The sequence below is a fragment of the Schistocerca nitens genome, chromosome 2 (assembly GCF_023898315.1).
Source record: "Schistocerca nitens isolate TAMUIC-IGC-003100 chromosome 2, iqSchNite1.1, whole genome shotgun sequence".
Taxonomy (NCBI): domain Eukaryota; kingdom Metazoa; phylum Arthropoda; class Insecta; order Orthoptera; family Acrididae; genus Schistocerca; species Schistocerca nitens.
The window spans coordinates 395596433-395618964 of record NC_064615.1 but is presented as its reverse complement, the minus strand read 5'-3'; the positions used below and the strand labels follow the sequence as shown (position 1 = coordinate 395618964).

At 43.2% G+C, this 22532-nt stretch overlaps 1 protein-coding gene across 1 annotated transcript in view; it reads left to right on the top strand.

The window, feature by feature from the left end:
• Positions 1 to 22532, top strand: part of LOC126236242 (ATP-binding cassette sub-family C member 4-like) — a 180777-nt gene that overhangs the window by 52125 nt on the left and 106120 nt on the right. The window contains exons 2-5 of the mRNA XM_049945385.1: positions 704 to 814; positions 7009 to 7128; positions 12244 to 12448; positions 18349 to 18571. Of these exons, the coding sequence (XP_049801342.1) occupies positions 704 to 814; positions 7009 to 7128; positions 12244 to 12448; positions 18349 to 18571 (659 nt within the window). The remainder of the gene's footprint in view (positions 1 to 703; positions 815 to 7008; positions 7129 to 12243; positions 12449 to 18348; positions 18572 to 22532) is intronic.

The following is a 22532-nucleotide window of genomic DNA, read 5'->3' as shown; positions in this document are numbered from 1 at the left end:
TATATAATTATTTCAATGAAATTCGTTATTAAAAATATATGTTTTCTCAAACCAGTAGCTCAATTCTTGGAATCAACACTAGAAATAAGAATGATCTCAACAAAGATTTAGAGTCACTTACTTTGGAACAGAAAAGTGTCCATTATTCAGGCACACACGTTCAATAATTTTCCAGCTGCCATAAAAAGTGTAACTGCTAATGAAGTTCGGTATAAGAGGGCCTAAAGAATTTACTGGCGGCCAGGTCGTCCTGTTCCATTGACAGAACCAAATGACGTGTATATGTTATTAATAATAACAAATATTCGAGTATTACATACAATCTGACTTCTGTTCAAATTCAGCGCAGTAATACAATGAATGTGACTACCATAGCCTAAGAATTCTCATATGCACCTCGGTGTGTCGAACATTTACATGTTTTGTGACAAGTTTGTTGTTAACTTTTATATGATAATGTGTTTTAAGATCTTTTGGCTTATACCACATCGATGAGGACGATTTTACTTCTGATCTGGCGGAGGTACATTAGAATTTTTTTCTTTGTAAATATTTATTGTGTATCATTCATCGAATAATATTTTTGTGGCTGATAATTTACTGAAGCAAAAAACATTGAGCTTTGGTCGCTGCTAGACGTAAATTGCGCAGACACAGATATAAACATTGTGTACCTCAAGTTACGAACGTTCAACTGTTACAGGTACACGCTCCCGCTTTTTAGAGAGGGTTACTCGCGCGACCTGACAGTGGACGACCTCTTTGAACCCCTTGACGAAGATACATCTGCTCTTCTGGGGGACCAACTAGAACAGTAAGTGACATTTTATGTAATTACCTGATTACTTTCTTCTTATTTCTTTTGATCAATGGCTAACCAGGAATAATAAGGAACTGAAATGTATGGCATATGAATTGGAGGAGAAAGTACGAAAAAGCGATAACATGCCGATCCCTGTTCGGGATTATAATCGATGAATGCAGTGACAAATTAAGAAAAAACTATGCTACCTGATATGAATTATTGGGTTGATACAGAAGTTCTTAGTGTTTCTGTTTTGCAATTTGATTTTGCGGTTGATATGGGTTTATTTTTCGATTGTCATTTTTATTTACAGTTCACTGTTATTATATGAGTTTCCATGTCAATTTCTCATTTGAAAATTGTGAGTGGAGCTGTGGACACTACAAAATGGATTACCAAGTGGAGATATCGGAACATTTACGACATATTCTTCTGTTTGCTGACATTCATTGTCAACAACTGAGATATCTTGCTGACTCAGTCCAACAACAATGACCAGGAAGACTGCGTGAAGTGATACTACTCCACGATAACGCCCGTCCGCATTCTGCTAGACTGACAGAACACACTATACAGAAGATGGGTTGGGAAGTCATTCTGCAACCCCCCTATTCACCTGATCGTGCACCCTCATATTTTTAGCTTTTCCTCTCTCTGTCAAACAATAATCAAGTAACTTTCTTTCCGGATAATAATGCGCTGCGAGCATGGTTCGATGAGTTCTTCATTTCAAAATCGGGTGATATTTGTAGTCGCGGATTCGAGAAGTTATCACAGCATTGACAGATTGATGTAAATAATGTTCAAATGTGTGTGAATTCCTAAGGCACACCATTAAAGATGACTTACGAAAGAGATTCCATAATTCGTTCTCCGGATTACTTCTTGAATATCTTCAAAGTGTTTAGTATATTGCTACATTGCGCTATTGCATTGCACAGTGCAGAATCACACATTATGTACATCACGTGCATTGGTGAATAAAAGTTATGAGATGTTATTCTCTCCAACCTGACGAACAAAATTTTAATACATGCGTAAATCAGCTACCAGAGGTACAAAGAGAGACAAAATTATAACGGACATAGCTTCGATCACAAAGACTTCAAAATATTTGACTAAGACACAGTAGAATGTGGGTAAAGATAAGGATAAGCGGACTGAACACTATAAAGATCGATCGTGTTGTGCAAGATATCATTAAGATCAAACACAAACAGATGTGACGAGGACTCTAATGAATGAAAAATAGAAAAGCGTCAACAACAGCTAAATAAACGATTATACAAAAAAGTAAAGGAGCCATTGCGTCAGATCAGATAATATTATTTAGCATGAATCATTCCCGACAGTGCTTCAAACTGTTGATGTTATTTGGTTTTGCATGGAAGGGAAAATACTGTAAAAAGTACACACTTTTAAGCTTCCTAAATTACATAGACAAGCATATGCAAGATTATTTAATAATTGGTTCAAACGAATTTATTAGGAATAGTTAAAAAGAACTCGAAGAAGACAATCGACCGCGAATAACATTTTCATTTTGCGACATGAAATGGATGTGGCTGGAATTTAATCTCCAAGTGCACGTGGTCGTTGTAGATCTCTATTAAGTATTTGACACTTTTCACAGAATCATGGTCTGATCAGTAACGGAAAGTAGTAGTCAAGTATCGTAACCTAACACTAAGCTAGGCAAGTCCCTCCTGTGAATTAGGCACTGTACGGAAATCGAGATCTACACTGAGTCGATATCTACAAACGAAATAAGAGGGCGAACTTTACAACAAATACGTGAGTCCCGAATCAGCGCCGGTGAACGGAAGCATCGTCTCACACGACAACATACAATCCACTACAGGTCCAAATCAAAGTTGTGGTTCGAAAATCAAGGTAATGACAATATCAAGCGTTAACGTAACTCTGGATCCAAATGGCGAGATACGAACCACAGGATATTTGCACCGCCTGACAAAAACGTTGATCACCCAGGTTTGGGGGAGGAAACGAAATCAGACCCCACGGTTTGAGTGGGTATACGATTACATTTCAGTGAATATAAATTCGACCCAGGCTTACAAAAAAGTTGGCAGTATGAGCCCATTTATCAGTATGACGCTACATCTTGTTTGGTCTGCATGCAGGCACCTAATTCAGTTGGGAAGGGTATCATAAATCCGTTGTATTCTTGCCTCAGGCAAGCTGGTCCACTTCTGTCGTAAATTGTTCTTGATATCCAAGCTGCTGCCAGTGGGATGGCGCTGATGTCCGAGCTGGCTACACGCATTTTCTGTAGGAGATATCCTGCGGTTTTCTGGCCACGGAAATACCCCAATATCACACAGACAGTTCACAGAGCCACATGTCGTGTGTGTGTGGGTATGTGCATTGTTCTGTTAAAAATGCCACCATGACACCGCCACATAAGAGAAAAAACAGGATGCAGAGATGTCCCTGATGTACCGTTGTGTCATCAGAGTTTCCTCAGTCACCAGCAGCCATGACTCCCAACTCTACGACGCTTGGAGTGACAGCGCTGTGACTTTCGAAAACATTGCAACAATAGGATCTCTCTCCAGGTTGCCGCAATACTTGCATACGATAGTCATTTGAGGTAGTGCAGAAGTGCGATAGATCGCTGAACACGATGTGACCCCATTCATCAGCAGTGAATAGGATCTCCCTCAGGTCGCCGCAGCATTCGCCTGCGATGGTCATTTGACGTAGTGAAGAAGTGTGGGTCATCACTGAACACAATGTGACGTTATTCATCAGCAGACAATAGGATCTCTCTCAGGTCGCTGCAATACTGGCCTACGATGGTCATTTGGGATAGTGCAGAACGCGGTCCATCACTGAATAAAATGCGAGGGCATTCATCAGCAGTCAATAGGATCCCTCTCAGGTCGCCACAATACTCATCCACGACATCCATTTGAGGCAGTGCAGAAGTGCATTTCATCGCTAAATACAATGCGACGCCTTTCATCTGCAGTTAAAAGAATGCCCTCATAGGTCGCCGCAGCATTCGCCTGCGATGGTCATTTGACGTAGTGAAGAAGTGTAATTCATCGCTGAACACAATGTGACGCTATTCATCGATCAATAGCAATCAATAGGAGCTTTCAGGTCACTGCAATACTCGCCTACGATAGTCAAAAATGGTTCAAATGGCTCTGAGCACTATGGGAACTAGTTAAACCTAACTAACCTAAGGACATCACAGACATCCATGCCCGAGGCAGGATTCAAACCTGCGACCGTAGCAGTCTTGCGGTTCCAGACTGCAGCGCCTTTAACCGCACGGCCACTTCGGCCGGCGCCTACGATAGTCATTTGGAACAGCGCAGAAGAGTAATTCATTGCTAAACGCAATGCGACCCCTTTCATCAGCAATCAATAGGATCTCTCTCTCCGCACTGCAATACTCGCCTACAACAGTCATTTGCGGTAATGCTTAAGTGTGATTCATCGACGAACGCAATACGACGCCATTTATCAACATCCAATGCGTTGTCCTGCTGCAAAATGGCACTGTGATACTGTTGCACGAGAGATAACATAGGATGACGCAGGATGTCTGTGATGTACCATTGTGGCGTCAGAGTTCCCTCAGTCACTACCAGTCGTGAGGTGAAGTCATATCCGACGGCTACACTCGCCGTAACACCAGAAATGACTGCTATTCCTTTCTAAAAGAATGGGACACAGGTCGCTATCATAATCGCCAATCCATGTTTGCCGGTCACGGTGCCACTCCAAACGCAACCTTTTATGTTGTGGTGTTAACGGCAGCCTACACGTATCATGATAATTCCTTCCTGTGACTGATGCTAGTCTACAATCAATGGTGCGGAATGATACTGAATGTTGCAGGGAGTCCACTACTTGTTCTCTGAAGACAGGCACAGACGTGAAGCGAGTTTGATTTGCTTGGTGTACAGTAAGGCAGTCCTTCCTTGTGGTCGTCACACCTGGTCGATCGGAACCTTGACTACGCGTATACCTGCCCTCACGTTCCCACGCAGTCCATCATCGGGCCGCTCTCACATCCGAATGTCAAACAGAGAAGGAATAGGGACAGTTTAATATCCAGTTTCCCCACTCACCCGTGTTCCGCACGATTGGACCAGCCGGTCAAAAAGAGACCCGCTAGGACGCCGCTTTCAAACACTGACAGGTCCTGATAACGCTGTCTCACACGAGTGTGTGGCATCTCCGTGTCTTTCACAGCGATCACTCGACATCTGACACCTACATACTCTACCAGACAGGTAACAACACTAAACACAAACAACACTAATGCTCTCTCATGGCAATTCTGTCTGTCACAGAGAATTGCAGCACTAATTTTTACACACTCGCCGACAGTCTGTACGCGTATGAAGTCACACTGAAGTCCGACCATGTCTTCTGAGTGTTTTTCTTTTTTGTCAGGCAGCGTATTCCCGGTAGAGGGATAACAAACATCCCCGCGCGACGTGTCCGCCGCGAATCCCATCCTCGCGGCTCCGCTGCCTCAGTCTGAGTGCGCCTCTGTAACACTGGAGCGGCGGGATATTAAAAACAGATATCCGAGTTAATAACAACCAAAAAATAAAACTTCACAAGAAAAGAAGGCTGGTGAAATTTTAGTTAGGGAGTATCTGCAGCATCACTCACACTATGGGACGTCTAAGTGACGTACGGAACTTGACATAAATATGTAGGTTTCAAGTTGTCAAGGACGTTCATATGGCTAAGATACCAGGAAATGGGAGATCATGTACAATCAGCACATTATCATTTAAATAATGTGCATTAGAAATCTGATGTTTAACAATTCAAAAGACAAGAAGAAAATTAGGGGCTTCTGCGATACAGATAATACCTGAAGCGTAAGTGCTTTAGAGCAAGTACAGTCACTTAGATACAGTATGACTGTTGTCGAATACTACATGATAGCAACAGAAACCCTCGGAAAACAACTGCGTATGCCTGCTCGAGACGTTGAAGAATGACTCTCTTAGTATTGCTGTATGGTAGCGAAAGATGAGTTCCAATGAATGCGATTCTAGTTTAGATACAGGATGCAGAAAAGGAAGCTACGCATATAACTAAGTTCCTCTACAACGCATCACACAAGAAGCTAATCAATACGAAACGGAATATGTATTAAGTGAGACCAATCAACTAAATATTGCATTGTCTGGTTCGAATGCAAACGGGGAGTGGATAGCAAACGACTTCCCAAATTAGTTTTGCTATATATACCATGTGGAGGACACGCATAAGACGACCTGAGAAGGGCGGGGGAGATTCCATGAAGGTGGAGCAAATTTAAAGTCATACTTATGCAATGGAAATAGAAATGTCGTGTGGCTAGGGCCTCCCGTCGGGTAGACCGTTCGCCTGGTGCAAGTCTTTGAAGGTGACGCCACTTCGGTGACTTGCGCGTCGATGGGGATGAAATGATGATGATAAGGACAACACCCAGTCCCTGAGCAGAGAAAATCTCCGACCCAGCCGAGAATCGAACCGGGGCCGTTAGGTATGACATTCCGTCGCGCTGACCACTCAACTACCAGGGGCGGACACTTATGCACTGATAAAGCGCGATACAAGAAAAGTTCAAGAAACAATTATCAGTAATTTCTATTAGTTACTACATAAAGCTAAAATAAGATAATGGTCACTGTAGTAGTATTACTGAATTATAAGTTATTAATTTATTCATATAGTTAAAATATCAAATACGAAATCATTTACGGCACACACTATATTCGATGACGTGAGGACATAAAATTCTGTCCTTTTGATAGTCTTGCACTTCTTTAACACCGGAAAACAATCTGCCAAAATACGTTTGTTCTGCATCTGAAAAAGCTATTTAGGTGCGGAATGTGTGGTATGCTGAACACACGGCTGCAGAAATTCGGACTTATTGTTTAATGTTCCAGATTCGCCATTCACAGGAGAAGATAAACGATCACTATCCGAAGCGACGCCCGTAAACCACTGAAGCAGTTATCATGTCGGGAAGCTCTCAAACAGTACAATCTGAGAAATACTTGATGCAGAGAGATCTACAGAGACAACAACGTTACAGACGAAATGGATAGCATACATTGGTTACTGTTGTCAGAAAGCAAAAACTCTGACCATTATATACGAAAAGATTTGCAGATTCGGAATAAGTTATATATCTGTCATTCTTGTTTCAGGCAATGGGAGAAACAGCTCAAGAAGAAGAAACCTAGCCTCATAGGTGCAATAGTGCGGACGTTCGGCTTGGAGTACTTCAGAATGGGATGTCTTATATTTCTCTACGATATAGTCCTCAGGTATGTTGAGGCTGCATATGCCTGCTTTGACTCTCTTTGCGTCTACAGATAAACTTAGAATTAACAAAACGTTGTACAATACATGTACCAGACGTGTTCTGTGCCTGGTTAACAATAAACGAACAAGTGCTATATTGATCATCTTTAGACTGTCACACTACTTCTTCCGTGTTCACAATTGCCACCAATCATAAGATTTCGTCATTTCAAGAACATAATTGTATTCATAGTAGTGGACCCGGCTATGTGAGTTGAATGTACGTCCTAATCTGGATGACTTGTCAGGAAGCAAATTTCGACCCTTTGTTGCGAAATAGTCCACTTTGGAGATATAGAGCTCGAAATTATAATAAATCACAGGATATGTCTAAATTTTTCGTACGCGATACAATCACAAAATTCAGAATGTAAAGAATTTTTCGTTTTTCTTGGTATTGTGTGGTAAAAAAATGAACTAGTTTTCTGAACTAACATTTCGTGAAAGGGTAACTTAAATCTGACCATACGAAAAACACGCTGATCGTGAATCAGGTCCAACGTATTTGTATTTGTAACCTCGAGCCTTCTTTGTTGTTACTGCAAATGAATCCTTGATTCGTTCAAATTGGTTGGGCTCATTAGTGTACAGGGTATGAGAGAGACCTCTGTAGCTGTTTGATATGTGATGATAGTAGCTTCATTGACACTATTTCGCACAGTTTTAATCTGCGAACGAGTAACATACAAAGTTTCGGACGATTCTGATTCTAGTGGTATTCTAATCATTAACTGATAAATCATAAACACAACTTTACGAATTTACAATTTTTCTCTTAAAACCGGCCGGCCGGTGTGGCCGTGCGGTTAAAGGCGCTTCAGTCTGGAACCGCGTGACCGCTACGGTCGCAGGTTTGAATCCTGCCTCGGGCATGGATGTGTGTGATGTCCTTAGGTTAGTTAGGTTTAATTAGTTCTAAGTTCTAGGCGACTGATGACCTCAGAAGTTGAGTCGCATAGAGCTCAGAGCCATTTGAACCATTTTTTTTTTTTTTTTGTTAAAACCGACTGCACGGAAGAAAGTAAAACAGTGCACTGCTCATATAAATATATAAATATTACCAACAGTCGATTTGGGCAGCTTTAGAAGGGCTGAAATGCCCCTGATGGATTTGTTACCCCGGTGACATCCGAAAACTAACTCACGTTCGAAGTCACTAAAGTCTCCTGATCGACCCCTTTCTGCCGTTACTGCTTCAATGTCCTCCGCCTCCTTTTATACTGGCGACTTCGGCTCTCGTGACGTTTAGTGATCAATTCTGCATTACATAGGGGGTGTTCGGTTTGTTTTGATCGGATAGTGTATGTTTCGTTATCCTAAAATATATAGGGGAAACGTTATTAATAAAAATCTCGAGAAGTTCCTGACCGACTTACTTCAAATTTTTACACGACACTCTTAAGAAACATTCCGACGGTAGGTTTTCTGTTAAAACCGGCGGCTAGAAAGAAAATTCTGTGGTGTGCTGTAAAAATCTGCGGTTTTGTTTTCTTCTTCGCAGTCAGATTTAACTACAATAGCAGGGCGTAGGGCGTTTGGTCACATTGTTTCTCCCATGTATATTATTCTCCCCACCCTTCTCTCTCTCTCTCTCATATATATATATATGCAGGGTGAGTCAGGAGTAAAGGTACATGCTTTGAGATGCTATAGTATTAGTGATTCTGAACAAAAAACTTCAACGGGACATGTTCAGTATTGCGAATGGTTTCCGAGATGTTGTTGTTGTTGTGGTCTTCAGTCCTGAGACTGGTTTGATGCAGCTCTCCATGCTACTCTATACTGTGCAAGCTTCTTCATCTCCCAGTACTTACTGCAACCTACATCCTTCTGAATCTGCTTAGTGTATTCATCTCTTGGTCTCCCTCTACGATTTTTACCCTGCACGCTGCCCTCCAATGCTAAATTTGTGATCACTTGATGCCTCAGAACATGTCCTACCAACCGGTCCCTTCTTCTTGTCAAGTTGTGCCACAAACTCCTCTTCTCCCCAATTCTATTCAATACCTCCTCATTAGTTATGTGATCTACCCATCTAATCTTCAGCATTCTTCTGTAACACCACATTTCGAAAGCTTCTATTCTCTTCTTGTCCAAACTAGTTATCGTCCATGTTTCACTTCCATACATGGCTACACTCCATATAAATACTTTCAGAAACGACTTCCTGACACTTAAATCTAGACTCGATGTTAACAAATTTGTCTTCTCCAGAAACGCTTTCCTTGCCATTGCCAGTCTACATTTTATATCCTCTCTACTTCGACCATCATCAGTTATTTTGCTCCCAAAATAGCAAAACTCATTTACTACTTTAAGAGTCTTATTTCCTAATCTAATTCCCTCAGCATCATCCGACTTAATTCGACTACATTCCATTATCCTCGTTTTGCTTTTATTGATGTTCATCATATATTGTCCTTTCGAGACACTGTCCATTCCGTTCAACTGCTCTTCCAAGTCCTTTGCTGTCACTGACAGAATTACACTGTCATCGGCGAACCCAAAGTTTTTATTTCTTCTCCATGGATTTTAATACCTACTCCGAATTTTTCTTTTGTTTCCTTTACTGCTTGCGCAATATACAGATTAAACAACATCGGGGAGAGGCTACAACCCTGCCTCACTCCCTTCCCGACCACTGTTTCCCTTTCATGTCCCTCGACTCTTATAACTGCCATCTGGTTTCTGTACAAATTGTAAATAGCCTTTCGCTCCTTGTATTTTACCCCTGCCACCTTTAGAATTTCAAAGAAAGTATTCCAGTCAACATTGTCAAAAGCTTTCTCTAACTCCACAAATGCTAGAAACGTAGGTTTGCCTTTCCTTAATCTTTCATCTAAGATAAGTCGTAAGGTCAGTATTGCCTGACGTGTTCAAACATTTCTACCGAATCCAAACTGATCTTCCCCGAGGGCGGCTTCTACCAATTTTTGCCATTCGTCTGTAAAGAATTGGTGTTAGTATTTTGCAGCTGTGACTTATTAAACAGATAGTTCGGTAATTTTCATATCTGTCAACACCTGCTTTCTTCGAGATTGGAATTATTCTTCTTGAAGTCTGAGGGTATTTCGCCTGTCTCATACATCTTGCTCACCAGATGGTAGAGTTTTGTCAGGACTGGCTCTCCCAAGGCCGTCAGTATTTCTAATGGAATGTTGTCTACTCCCGGGGGCTTGTTTCGATGCGATGATTTACAACCACACATGAAATCAGCGGAAGGAATAATTCATGTGTTCCAAAATGCTACCAGCAATTAAGATAGCACAATGACTGTGTGTGCGGAACTAAAGAGATTATATATACATATAGGGTGAGTCAGGAGGAAAGGTACGTGTTTCGACGGGTGATAGCATTACTGATTCTGAACAAAAGACTTGATGTGGATATATGCCCTATTCCGAATGGTTTCCGAGACAGAACACTTTTAATATACATTTCTATTTATTTTCTGTATTATTCATTGTCTTTGTTTACAACGTACCACAGTAATATAGAGGAAGTTGAGACGAACATATTGATACAGGACGCTTGTGGTCTGTCAAGTCGGAAAACTACCTCAAACTGGCCTACGAAAAGCACCTAAGCTACAGCGCACGCGCGTCGTGCGAGATTTTCAATATTCTCGCGATGTTTGGGTTTATCTGCGGTTGTTTCTTCTCTTTTGTACTTGAGTCACATGTGCGGAGTTAAAGAGAACAGGGTACAATGGTCGAGCAGTTTCTCATAAACTCTATATTTTTGTTTTCAGTGCAAAGAAGTAGTGTTAAGAGGGACGCCACTAGACAGTGGATGACTAACAACGAGTGATTTTGAGATTTTCGGTAATCCGATGAGAGGATTTGGGTTAGGCGAATACCTCGAGAACGTTACCTGTCATCTAGTGTAGTGCCAACTGTAATTTACGTAAGAGATGGTGTTACGATATAGGGATGATTTTCGAGGTTGTGATGTGGTCCCCTACTTGCCCTTAAGAAATCGCTAAATGCGGAAGGATATGAACACATTTTAGAGGACTGTGTACAGCGTACAGTAGGGGAACAATGCGGAGACGATGTTTGTTTGTACCAGCAAGACAATGCATCCTGTCATAAAGCAGTATCTGTAGTGTTGGCAGAAGAGCCAACACCGTGTTGCTAGAGGAGGCCGAAATGCACGCGTTTAATTACACGCAGACTGGCGTGAGGTCTGGAACAGGACAATGTCTTGAGAATTGCAAATAAAGTACGTAGATGATGTAATACTTAACTTTAATCCATAATTGGTGTACATCTCTCTAGACTGTACATGCTTCAAGATAAATATCAATTGAATACGGCGCCTTCCTAGGTCGTAGCAAATGACGTAGCAGAAGGCTATGCTAACTATCGTCTCGGCAAATGAGAGCGTATTTGTCACTGAACCACTGCTATGAACGTCGGCTGTACAACTGGGGCGAGTGCTAGTAAGTCTCTCTAGACCTGCCGTGTGGCGGCGCTCGGTCTGCGATCACTGACAGTGGCGACACGCGGGTCCGACGTATATTAATGGACCGCGGCCGATTTAAAGGCTACCACCTAGCAAATGTGGTGTCTGGCGGTGACACCACAGTATCTATGAGGCAATAGTTTGTATACAATACCATTCCAATGGATTGGCCTGCCCAGAATCCCGACATCAACTCCAGCGTCCAACATCACTGCTATCTCTGGTTTCGGCTTTTGAGGATATTCAGACGCCTCATTGAAAGTATACCACCGCAAATACTCCCCACTAATGTCCACTAATTGGTATCCTGAACCTCAGATAGGGTAATTCGGAATCTCTGTGCCATTTTCAGTACATGGCCATTCACTTCCGTAAAATTCCATCAGTAATGATCGAAACACCATGTAAAAACAAAACAGCGTCTCAACTTTACCTTCGGGGTTCCACGCTCTTACTGTGTCTTACAAGTTTACCATAACCACTCCTGAAAATGGCGAAAACAACGGCTAAACACTGAGTGATTATTCCTCACACCGGGGAAAAACACCGGCTGACAGAGTCAGGAAACCGCTGTCCAGTCAGGTAACTGCAAATGCCTGGTTGCCCGGCAGGATGCTGCAGCCCCTGATGTTGGGCTACCTGCTGCAGTACTTCACGCCGCCGCGCACCATGCCGAGAGAAGAGGCGGTGCTGTACGCCGCCGCCATCGTCGTCATCACGGCTCTGAGCACGGTCTCCTTCAACCACTACATGCTGGGCGCACTCAGGACCGGCATGCGCATGCGCACCTCCTGCTGCTCGCTCATCTACCGCAAGGTGAGTTCCTCACTTGTCTCTGCCTCATTTACCAAGCATATCTATGAATCTGTGAACTTAAAAATTCAAAGGGACAAGGATGAGTCAGAAAGCTATCTGAAATAAATTTACTGTGAAATAAAAACGTATCAGTACCCAAAATATTGGCAATTTATTCGGAAGTGCCATCTTTCCAAATCTTCCTTAGCATGCAGTCTACAAGACTGATGTTCAAACCCATCACTCCCTTCGACCGCCATATAATGCGAGAGTCATACTTCTGTTCTTTGATGCGAATACTTCGATAGGTAACCACTACTATTTTAATAGTCTAATTCGCGGGAAGTCTTTGGGTCTGACACTAATATTTCAAATACTTCGGTTGTCTTACAGCTGTTATTATTTGGAACGACGAAGAGCCGCAAATAAAAGTAATTAATTATTCAATTGTGTGTGAAATATTATGGGACTTAACTGCTAAAGTCATCAGTCCCTAAGCTTACACACTACTTAACCTAAATTATCCTAAGGACAACCACACATGCCCATGCCCGAGGGAGGACTCGAACCTCCGCCGGGATCAGCTGCACAGTTCATGACTGCAGCGCCTTAGACCGCTCGGCAAAAAATGTAAATAAATAAATAAAATAAAATAAAAAACTTTTGTGGACCTCAGACACAGTCAGCTGCCTCGGTTGATACGTACTCATTCAAGGGCACCCCATGGTTTTCAGCTCCATGACACAAGTCTAAGAAGTCGTAGCCCAGATTGTTACAGCACATTCGAAATCTCTGGTTCAAGTCTTCCACTCGACTCAGGACCGGTGGACCATGAGCAGTTATTGGAGCCATGCTGTAGATTGGGTGTTTCTCTGAAATTCCGTGAGCAATGCTGGTCTTCTCAATCTTCTCTGCCAGTCGCTGGACATGCAAATACATGGCCATTCACTTCCAGAAAATTCCAGCATTAATGATCAAAACACCATGTAAAAACACAACACCGTCTCAACTTTGCCTTCGGAGTCCCACGCTCTTACTGTGTCTTACAAGCCGGCCAGAGTGGCCGAGCGGTTCTAGGCGCTACAGTCAGGAACCGCGCGACCGCTACGGTCGCAGGTTCGAATCCTGCCGCGGGCATGGATGTGTGTGATGTCCTTTAGGTTTAAGTAGTTCTAAGTTCTAGGGGACTGATGACATCAGACGTTAAGTCCCATAGTGCTCAGAGCCATTTGAACCATTTGAACCCATGGTGCTCAGAGCCATTTGTGTCTTACAAGTCAGACCAGACGACAAGCGTTGGTCATTCCGACGTGCACCAGTCTACAGGCGGTTGTACCTTATTCCCTCAGCGGCTGCTGATAAAACTGTGTTCAACATACTAAATGAGACTCCCCAGGCATGCACACTGAGTGCACAAGACGATCCTTCCAATTCCCTGCTGCCGTTTCGCTGAGGGATACTATTACTCGCCGTACGTTCGAACTGTTTACAGGCACTTTCCCTTTTGTGACTGTCTCTCCCTCACACACATGCAACAGGACTTTGAACAAATAAAGTGAGTGAAAGTCTTAGTGTCTTGAACATCTGTAAATAAGAACCACTTCTCAGCTTCTTATATTTTCTCACTTATTTTTTAAAAAAAATTGATCTGTTTCCGGTATACTTATCGGTGATGAACGAGGCTTCAGCCACATTGGAATACATGATACAAGTAACAGTTATTCGTGGTCTTGCAAAACAGACACCTAACACAGTATTGTGACTTTTTTCGCATTAATGTCTGACGTCGTTAGCTGACCGGCAGGCTGCCAGATTCATTATTTACTCCATCACATATATAAACAACTATACTTACGATTTTTCAAAATACGTTTTGAGGACCCTCTGTAGTTTCAGTATGACAGAGCTCCTCCTCATTGTAAGGATCACGTAGACAGTCATCCCTCCAACTTTCGCATGATGCGTCACTGCCAAGTAACATAGCTCGATGAAACTTCGACTGCTGATTGAAAGAACTGTTTCACGATAGCAGAGAAGGTAACTGAAATAAATACGCAATGAGACCAACAGAAACGACATTATCATTCAAAGACAATAATTATAAGGAAGTCCCCGCGATTTATGATGGTCTCGTGGACAATAAAAAAGGCGGAACATGGTTCTTAACAGGGTGTGTGGTTACCACGGATGGCAGTGCACGCTTTGCAAAGTGCTCCCATGTTAGACACAAGGTTTCTAAGGATTTCTTCTGGCATTTACATCTACATCTACATACATACTCCGCAATCCACCATACGGTGCGTGGCGGAGGGTACCTCGTACCACAACTAGCATCTTCTCTCCCTGTTCCACTCCCAAACAGAACGAGGGAAAAATGACTATCTATATGCCTCTGTACGAGCCCTAATCTCTCTTATCTTTGTGGTCTTTCCGTTAAATGTAAGTTGGCGGCAGTAAAATTGTACTGCAGTCAGCCTCAAATGCTGATTCTCTAAATTTCCTCAGTAGCGATTCACGGAAAGAACGCCTCCTTTCCTCTAGAGACTCCCACCCGAGTTCCTGAAGCATTTCCGTAACTCTCGCGTGATGATCAAACCTACCAGTAACAAATCTAGCAGCCCGCCTCTGAATTGCTTCTATGTCCTCCCTCAATCCGACCTGATAGGGATCCCAAACGCTCGAGCAGTACTCAAGAATAGGTCGAATTAGTATTTTATAAGCGGTCTCCTTTACAGATGAACCACATCTTCCCAAAATTCTACCAATGAACCGAAGACGACTATCCGCCTTCCCCACAACTACCATGACATGCTTGTCCCACTTCATATCGCTATGCAATGTTACGCCCAAATATTTAATCGACGTGACTGTGTCAAGCGCTGCACTACTAATTGAGTATTCAAACATTACAGGATTCTTTTTCCTACTCATCTGCATTAATTTACATTTATCTATATTTAGAGTTAGCTGCCATTCTGTACACCAATCACAAATCCTGTCCAAGTCATCTTGTATCCTCCTACAGTCACTCAACGACGACACATTCCCGTACACCATAGCATCATCAGCAAACAGCCGCACATTGCTATCCTCCCTATCCAAAAGATCATTTATGTAGATAGAAAACAACAGCGGACCTACCACACTTCCCTGGGGCACTCCAGATGATACCCTCACCTCCGATGAACACTCACCATCGAGGACAACGTATTGGGTTCCATTACTTAAGAAGTCTTCGAGCCACTCACATACTTGGGAACCAATCCCATGTGCTCGTACCTTAGTTATGAGTCTGCAGTGAAGCACCGAGTCAAACGCTTTCGGGAAGTCAAGGAATATGGCGGAGAGTTCCATTCCTCCACTAGCGTGGTAGACAGCTTTAGCATGGTCGTTGGTGCATGTGGACGGGCTAACACACACCTCCACATCGCATCCCACTCCTGTTCTGTGGGATTTAAGTCGGGGTGAAAGTACGGGCCAGTTCGTTAGCTGCATATGCTCTCGTTCCAACAGCTCCTCCACCTGCTGCTGTTCGATGCGGTTGCACACTGTCATTCGTAAAAATGAAATAAGGGCTGAAGGTATCCATGATAAGGTGCACATTGGGAAGACGTACAGTATTACAATAACGTTGAGCGGCGAGTGTACCGTACTCAATATTTGAAGATCAGTACACCAATACACCATTATGCCTCGCACACTATAACATCTGGACCCAAAACATCATTTCGAAGATGCTGGACGTGCTCTTATATGGCGATGGATGGAAACATGTAGTGCTCCCAGGAACAGAATATGATCATTTTGGTGGCCCAGGTGCTATGGTGTGCGAAGGTAAATAGTTGCATTGGCGTACTGATCTCGAAATATTTGAAAATGGTACACTCACCCGTCAACGATGTTCTGACAATGTACTTAATCCCCACGTGGGGTTGCGTTCGACCGTGGCTTCAATTTTATGGATGGCAGTCAGAGACCGCGTCGCACAACGCAAGTGCAGGAGCTCCTGGAACGAGGGGATATTCGGCGAGTGGACTGGTTTTCCCTTTCCCCCGAGTTAAATCCCATCGAGCATGAGTGGCATGCGTTGGGGAGATGTGTTGCAGCACGTCCACAGGCACCAACGACCAGCGACGAATTGTCATCCGCCTTGGTGGAGGAATGAAACGCCCTACCAGGAGAACTCCTCACCAACCCTGTAATCAGCATGGGAACACGTTATAGAGCGTGCATTGCCTTCCTTGGTGATCACACACCCTATTAAGAACCGTGTCCCGTCTTTTTTTTTCGTCCAGGGGTCTATCATGAACCGCAGTGACTTCAGTGCAACTATTGCCTTTGAATAAAAGTGTCGTTTTTGTTCGTCTCATTGGTTATTTCTTTCAGTTACCTTTTGTACTACAGTGTAGCTGTTCTTTCTATGTTTCGTCCAAGTTCATGTTACTTGGCAGTAACATCATGTGAAAGTTACTGTCGTTCTGAAGTCTTGCAAAAGTAGTGCATTTTCCAGTCGATGAAATGATCGCAGTTGTTTCTACCTTTCAGTTAGCACGGTCTGAGGAGTCCATGACCATGGATTTTTATTTGGCTTGACGAATGATGGGGAGTCAATACCCGCGAAGAACTGCTTTCTCGTACTGTAAATGGTCACTGTAAAGATCTTCGATGATCAACAAGTCATCTTCCACGACTTTTTCCAAATATTTGAAAATTCTGTCAAAGAAAGTGGAAGGTTTAAGTATCATCAATGAATTATTTTTAAGAGTTTCATGAAATATTCATGAAACCCTTAATACTCCAGCACGAAAGAAACAAAACGAACTGCAGTTTCTCGATATTTACATTTAAAAAAATGTAGGCTAAGAAGCAATATTGATATTGGTAACGACTTTAAAAAATGGCGCTTTTACATCAGTAGAGCGAGGCTGGCACGATGCTTTAACAACTTCTTTGTGACACCATTACGAGGATAATCCCAAAAGTAAGGTCTCCTATTTTTTTTATAAGCACGTAGACCTGTTTATTTCTACAGTGGTTTACGGCAGTTTACAGCTTGAACATTTAGCTATTTTTCGACATAATCACCTTTTCTGTCGATGCGATTTTGAGGACGCTGTGGCAGTTTTTGTATGCCCATGTCATACCAGCTCGCCGCCATGCTGTTCAGAAAGTTACGAACCTCTTCTTTCACGTCGTCGTCGGAGCTGAATCACTGGGACCTCAACTAACGCTGACAGGTACTGTGAGACTCTGAAAAAACTCAAACGGGCAATTCAGAGCCGGAGAAGAGGAATGTTGAGCAAGGGCGTACACATTCTCCATGACAACGCTCGCCCACACATCGCTCGGCAAACCGTTGCTCTCCTGCTACAGTTTCAGTGGGTCATAATCACCCACCCACCCTACAGTCTTGACTTGGCGCCCAGTGACTATCACCTGTTCCCTAGGTTAAATGAGCATTTGGCCGGAAAGCGATTCAGTTCGGACGACGAGGTGAAAGAAGAGGTTCATAACTTTCTGAACAGCATGGCGGCGAGCTGGTATGACATGGGCATACAAAAACTGCCACATCGTCTACAAAAATGCATCGACAGAAATGGTGATCGTGTCGAAAAATAGCTAAATGTTCAAACTGTAAACTTATGTAAACCATTGTAGAAATAAACAGGTCTATGTACTAATAAAAAAATTGGAGACCTTGCTTTTGGGATTACCCCCGTAGTTAGCTGCGTCTTAAATTTTAAGCCTGCCTTCACTCTCTCTCTTATTTATTTCTTAAGTGTATATAGGTAATAGTTATTGGAATTTGATGACGTTTCTTGTTCTGCTCAACAATACATTTTGAAACATAGTGAATCAATAAGCTAAGAGGTTTACGTTGCAAAAAGAGCAATAGACACGAATAACACGGTGTATTTCAGTCCTTACGGCTGAGTCGCACGGCGCTGGGTGAAACGGCTGCTGGGCAGGTAGTCAACCTGCTGTCCAACGACGTCAGTAGGTTCGACCTGGTGTCCGTGTTCATGCACAGCATGTGGTGCGCGCCAGTCACCGGCTGCATCTGCGCCTACTTCATCTACTCCATGATTGGTGCTTCCGCTTTCGTTGGAATTGGCCTGGTCTTCGTCATCGTGCCTACTCAAGGTAAAGCCGTCAAGTGTCTATTGTTTTATTTTTATATTCTTGTTGTGAACAGCGACATTATTCTAGTCGAAGTAACACAATTACTTCTCGGGACTACATAACTACTTCCACTGTGGTGTCACCGCCAGACACCACACTTGCTAGGTGGTAACTTAAATCGGCCGCGGTCCTGTAGTACATGTCGGACCCGCGTGTCGCCACTGTGTAATCGCAAACCTAGCGCCACCACATGGCAGGTCACAAGACACGGACTAGACCTCGTCCCAGTTGTACGGACGACATTGCTTGCGACTAGACCTACCAAGTCTTCCTCTCATTTGCCGAGAGACAGATAGAATAGCCTTCAGCTTAGTCCATAGCTACTACCTAGCAAGGCGCCATTTGTATCAGTGATTATAGCTAACGAATATTCAAGAGAGATGTATTCCAAGGATTCATTAAAGTTAAGTAACCAACCTCTATGTACTTTTCTTCTTATTCATTAATAAGTCTCATGTTCCAGAACTTCAGGCCCGTCTGCGTTAGTTAGCGTGCACCTAGCTACCTCGTTGTGTCTGGACGGTAGGACCTGGACACAACATCCACCAACTTGCATTGTATCTTACCTAAAAGTGTAAGCTTGACTCAAATGCAATATGTTCAAGAACACGCATGTTTGCTGATGCTAGTTCAGTGACCGTTGTGTTACTGTCGTCTCGAATCGTTGTAGCATTACAAACTGCTCGTCCAGAACACTTTCCCTACTTCCTATTTCCGGAATCGAGCGAATGATTTATTTCCAAGCCGCTCCAAATCATGTTCCTTTCCTGCCTCGCCACTTACATTCCACGATCCTTAGACACGCTCATTTTAATGGCAACATAGCCGATTATAATGATCAGACATAAAATGAAACAGACTGCATTAACCTTAAGAAAAACGAACTTTTCCCGGTTTGTTATTCGCTTATTTCTGCCATTCCAGCTAACTGTGGGTGACAAGTACAAAATATTTATTCTGTAACTCTACTTTGTAGGTGTAGCTCACTTTTACTCAGTCTGTAACAAATTACTTACCTTCAGTTGCTTTCATTTTTATTCAAAATATGTCTTAACCCAGTGATATTTTATTTGATTATACATCTCTGTTGGCTATACAACGAAAAGGTGAAAGATTATTGGGCTACACCAGAGCTGGCGCTGCCATCAATGAAATTTTATTTTATTGATCTATATTTGACAACAACAAATGTCAAGAGTACACTTGATCTACGGAATAGTTTTGTTTACACGCATTTTGAAAAGTCGTATCCTGTGTGTGTCGTTCAAATGGATTAACTGGAATACTAATCTATCATATATTTCTTTTGAACAGTTTATCGCCGATGGAAATTCGTTTAAATTAGATGAAGGTTTATATGAAATACATTCCTGCTTTGCAGTACTTTACAAATAGACAGCTAAATTCAGACGGGTGGTAGTAAGTTTCTATGGGACCAAACAGCTGAGATCATTGGTCCCTAGGCTTACACGCTATTTAATCTAACTTAAACTAACTTACGCTAAGGACAACACACACACCCATGCCCGAGGGAGGACTCGAACCTCCGACCGGAGGGGGGGGGGGGCAACCGTGGCAAGGCGCCCAAGACCACGCGGCTACCCCGCGCGGCTGAAACCAGACATGGTTATACTTTTCGTGAAGATGATCCAACTGAAGAACATCCAAAACTGCAGTCACACATGAAAAATCGAAAACGTTCGATGTGTGGAATTGAGTAACCGGCGATTATTGGTGCATGAACGTCTTAGTATCGTTTGGGACGTTTTAATGAGCATTTTACTGGCTTTGTGCGCCAGTTTACTATTTTGGATGCTGCGTGAATCCACCACTTCTTGCGAGGAACGAGACTTCACTCAAAGCAGTGGGATCCTGCAGTAAAGCCGGCCGCTGTTACCGAGCGGTTATAGACGCTTCAGTCTGGAACCGCGCTGCTGCTACGGTCGCATGTTCGAATCCTGCCTCGGACATGGATGTGTGTGATTCCCTTAGGTTAGTCAGGTTTAAGAAGTTCTAAGTCTAGGGAACTGATGACTTAAGATGTTAAGTCCCATAGTGCGTAGAGCCATTTGAACCTGCAGTAAAACAGGAAAGTCTATTTCAGCTTCTATAAGGTGCTGCCAAATCAAGACGAGACAAATGGGGAAAAAGTAAATGAAATGATTATTATTCCAAACGTAACAGCCATACGGATTGTATCCGAGCGAGCACCTGTTCATCCGAAACATGTCGACGGCAACGAATGTATTCCTTTAGGACTCCAAAAGTACGCAAATCGCAAGAGGAGACATAGTGACTCCATGGAGGATGTTTAAGTGCTCCCCAGCGAAACTTCTGCAACGTACTCGAAACATGTGGGCAGTTCCACATGCTGCCAAGGTTGTTTCGTCTACGCGCAGAAGTTTCGCTAGGTTGCCCTTACACATCCTCCGTGTAGCCCCGATCTCTCTCCATTCGATTACTACATTTTTAGAGCCCTGAAGAAGAACATCCATGGCTATCGACTTGCTTTGGACGAAGAGGTGAACGCCTGGGTACAACCATGGTTCCATAGGCAACCGCCAACATTTTTCCACGAAGGCAGTGACCATATTCTCTAACAGTAGGATAAATGTATTACTTTTGAGATAATAAACAGTTTAATTACTTTTTTCCCACCTGTCTCGTTTTCTTTTGACAGCCCCTTATAGAAAGACAATGGCCACTACATCAAAGGATGCTAAAGTCTCTTTGTGATAGATTACATTGCACAGGGAAAAATAATACCTGATAAGTATTACACAACACAGATTTATTCCAACACGTATGGTTTTTCTTTTAAGTTAGAAGTATGAGTTTATTTACGTTGCCTGAATTCTTCAAGGTGTTCTATTTCCTTTGCAGGAGTCTAATATTTTCAGTTTTTCTCTAATAGTCCTTTGTTACTTCCTGCTCGATTTCAGTTATTTAGTTCTGTGCGTCTGCAACCATGGATGTAAAAAGAAAGGTTTCTTTACCGCACACTATGAGTATGACATTTTATCTTCTCATAATCATCGTCAACGGAGATTGTCAAAAGACCCTTTCATAGACCGGTACATTGTGTAGAGGTTTTGCAGATAGATGGTAGATGTTCTCTTTACGTCTACACAAACAGTAATGTTTTCCTTATTTCTCAGACATATTACACAATTTAAAAGCTACAGTGAGGCAAAATTTTATGTAAACAGTCTTGTATGTGTAGTTCTGCCATTTATGTACTGTATTTTATCTGATCTGTCTAGTGATCTAATTCTTGATATGTAATACATGACGAAAAGGCGCCAGAATCGAATGTTTTTTGTGCATCTACACTCCTGGAAATGGAAAAAAGAACACATTGACACCGGTGTGTCAGACCCACCATACTTGCTCCGGACACTGCGAGAGGGCTGTACAAGCAATGATCACACGCACGGCACAGCGGACACACCAGGAACCGCGGTGTTGGCCGTCGAATGGCGCTAGCTGCGCAGCATTTGTGCACCGCCGCCGTCAGTGTCAGCCAGTTTGCCGTGGCATACGGAGCTCCATCGCAGTCTTTAACACTGGTAGCATGCCGCGACAGCGTGGACGTGAACCGTATGTGCAGTTGACGGACTTTGAACGAGGGCGTATAGTGGGAATGCGGGAGGCCGGGTGGACGTACCGCCGAATTGCTCAACACATGGGGCGTGAGGTCTCCACAGTACATCGATGTTGTCGCCAGTGGTCGGCGGAAGGTACACGTGCCCGTCGACCTGGGACCGGACCGCAGCGACGCAAGGATGCACGCCAAGACCGTAGGATCCTACGCAGTGCCGTAGGGGACCGCACCGCCACTTCCCAGCAAATTAGGGACACTGTTGCTCCTGGGGTATCGGCGAGGACCATTCGCAACCGTCTCCATGAAGCTGGGCTACGG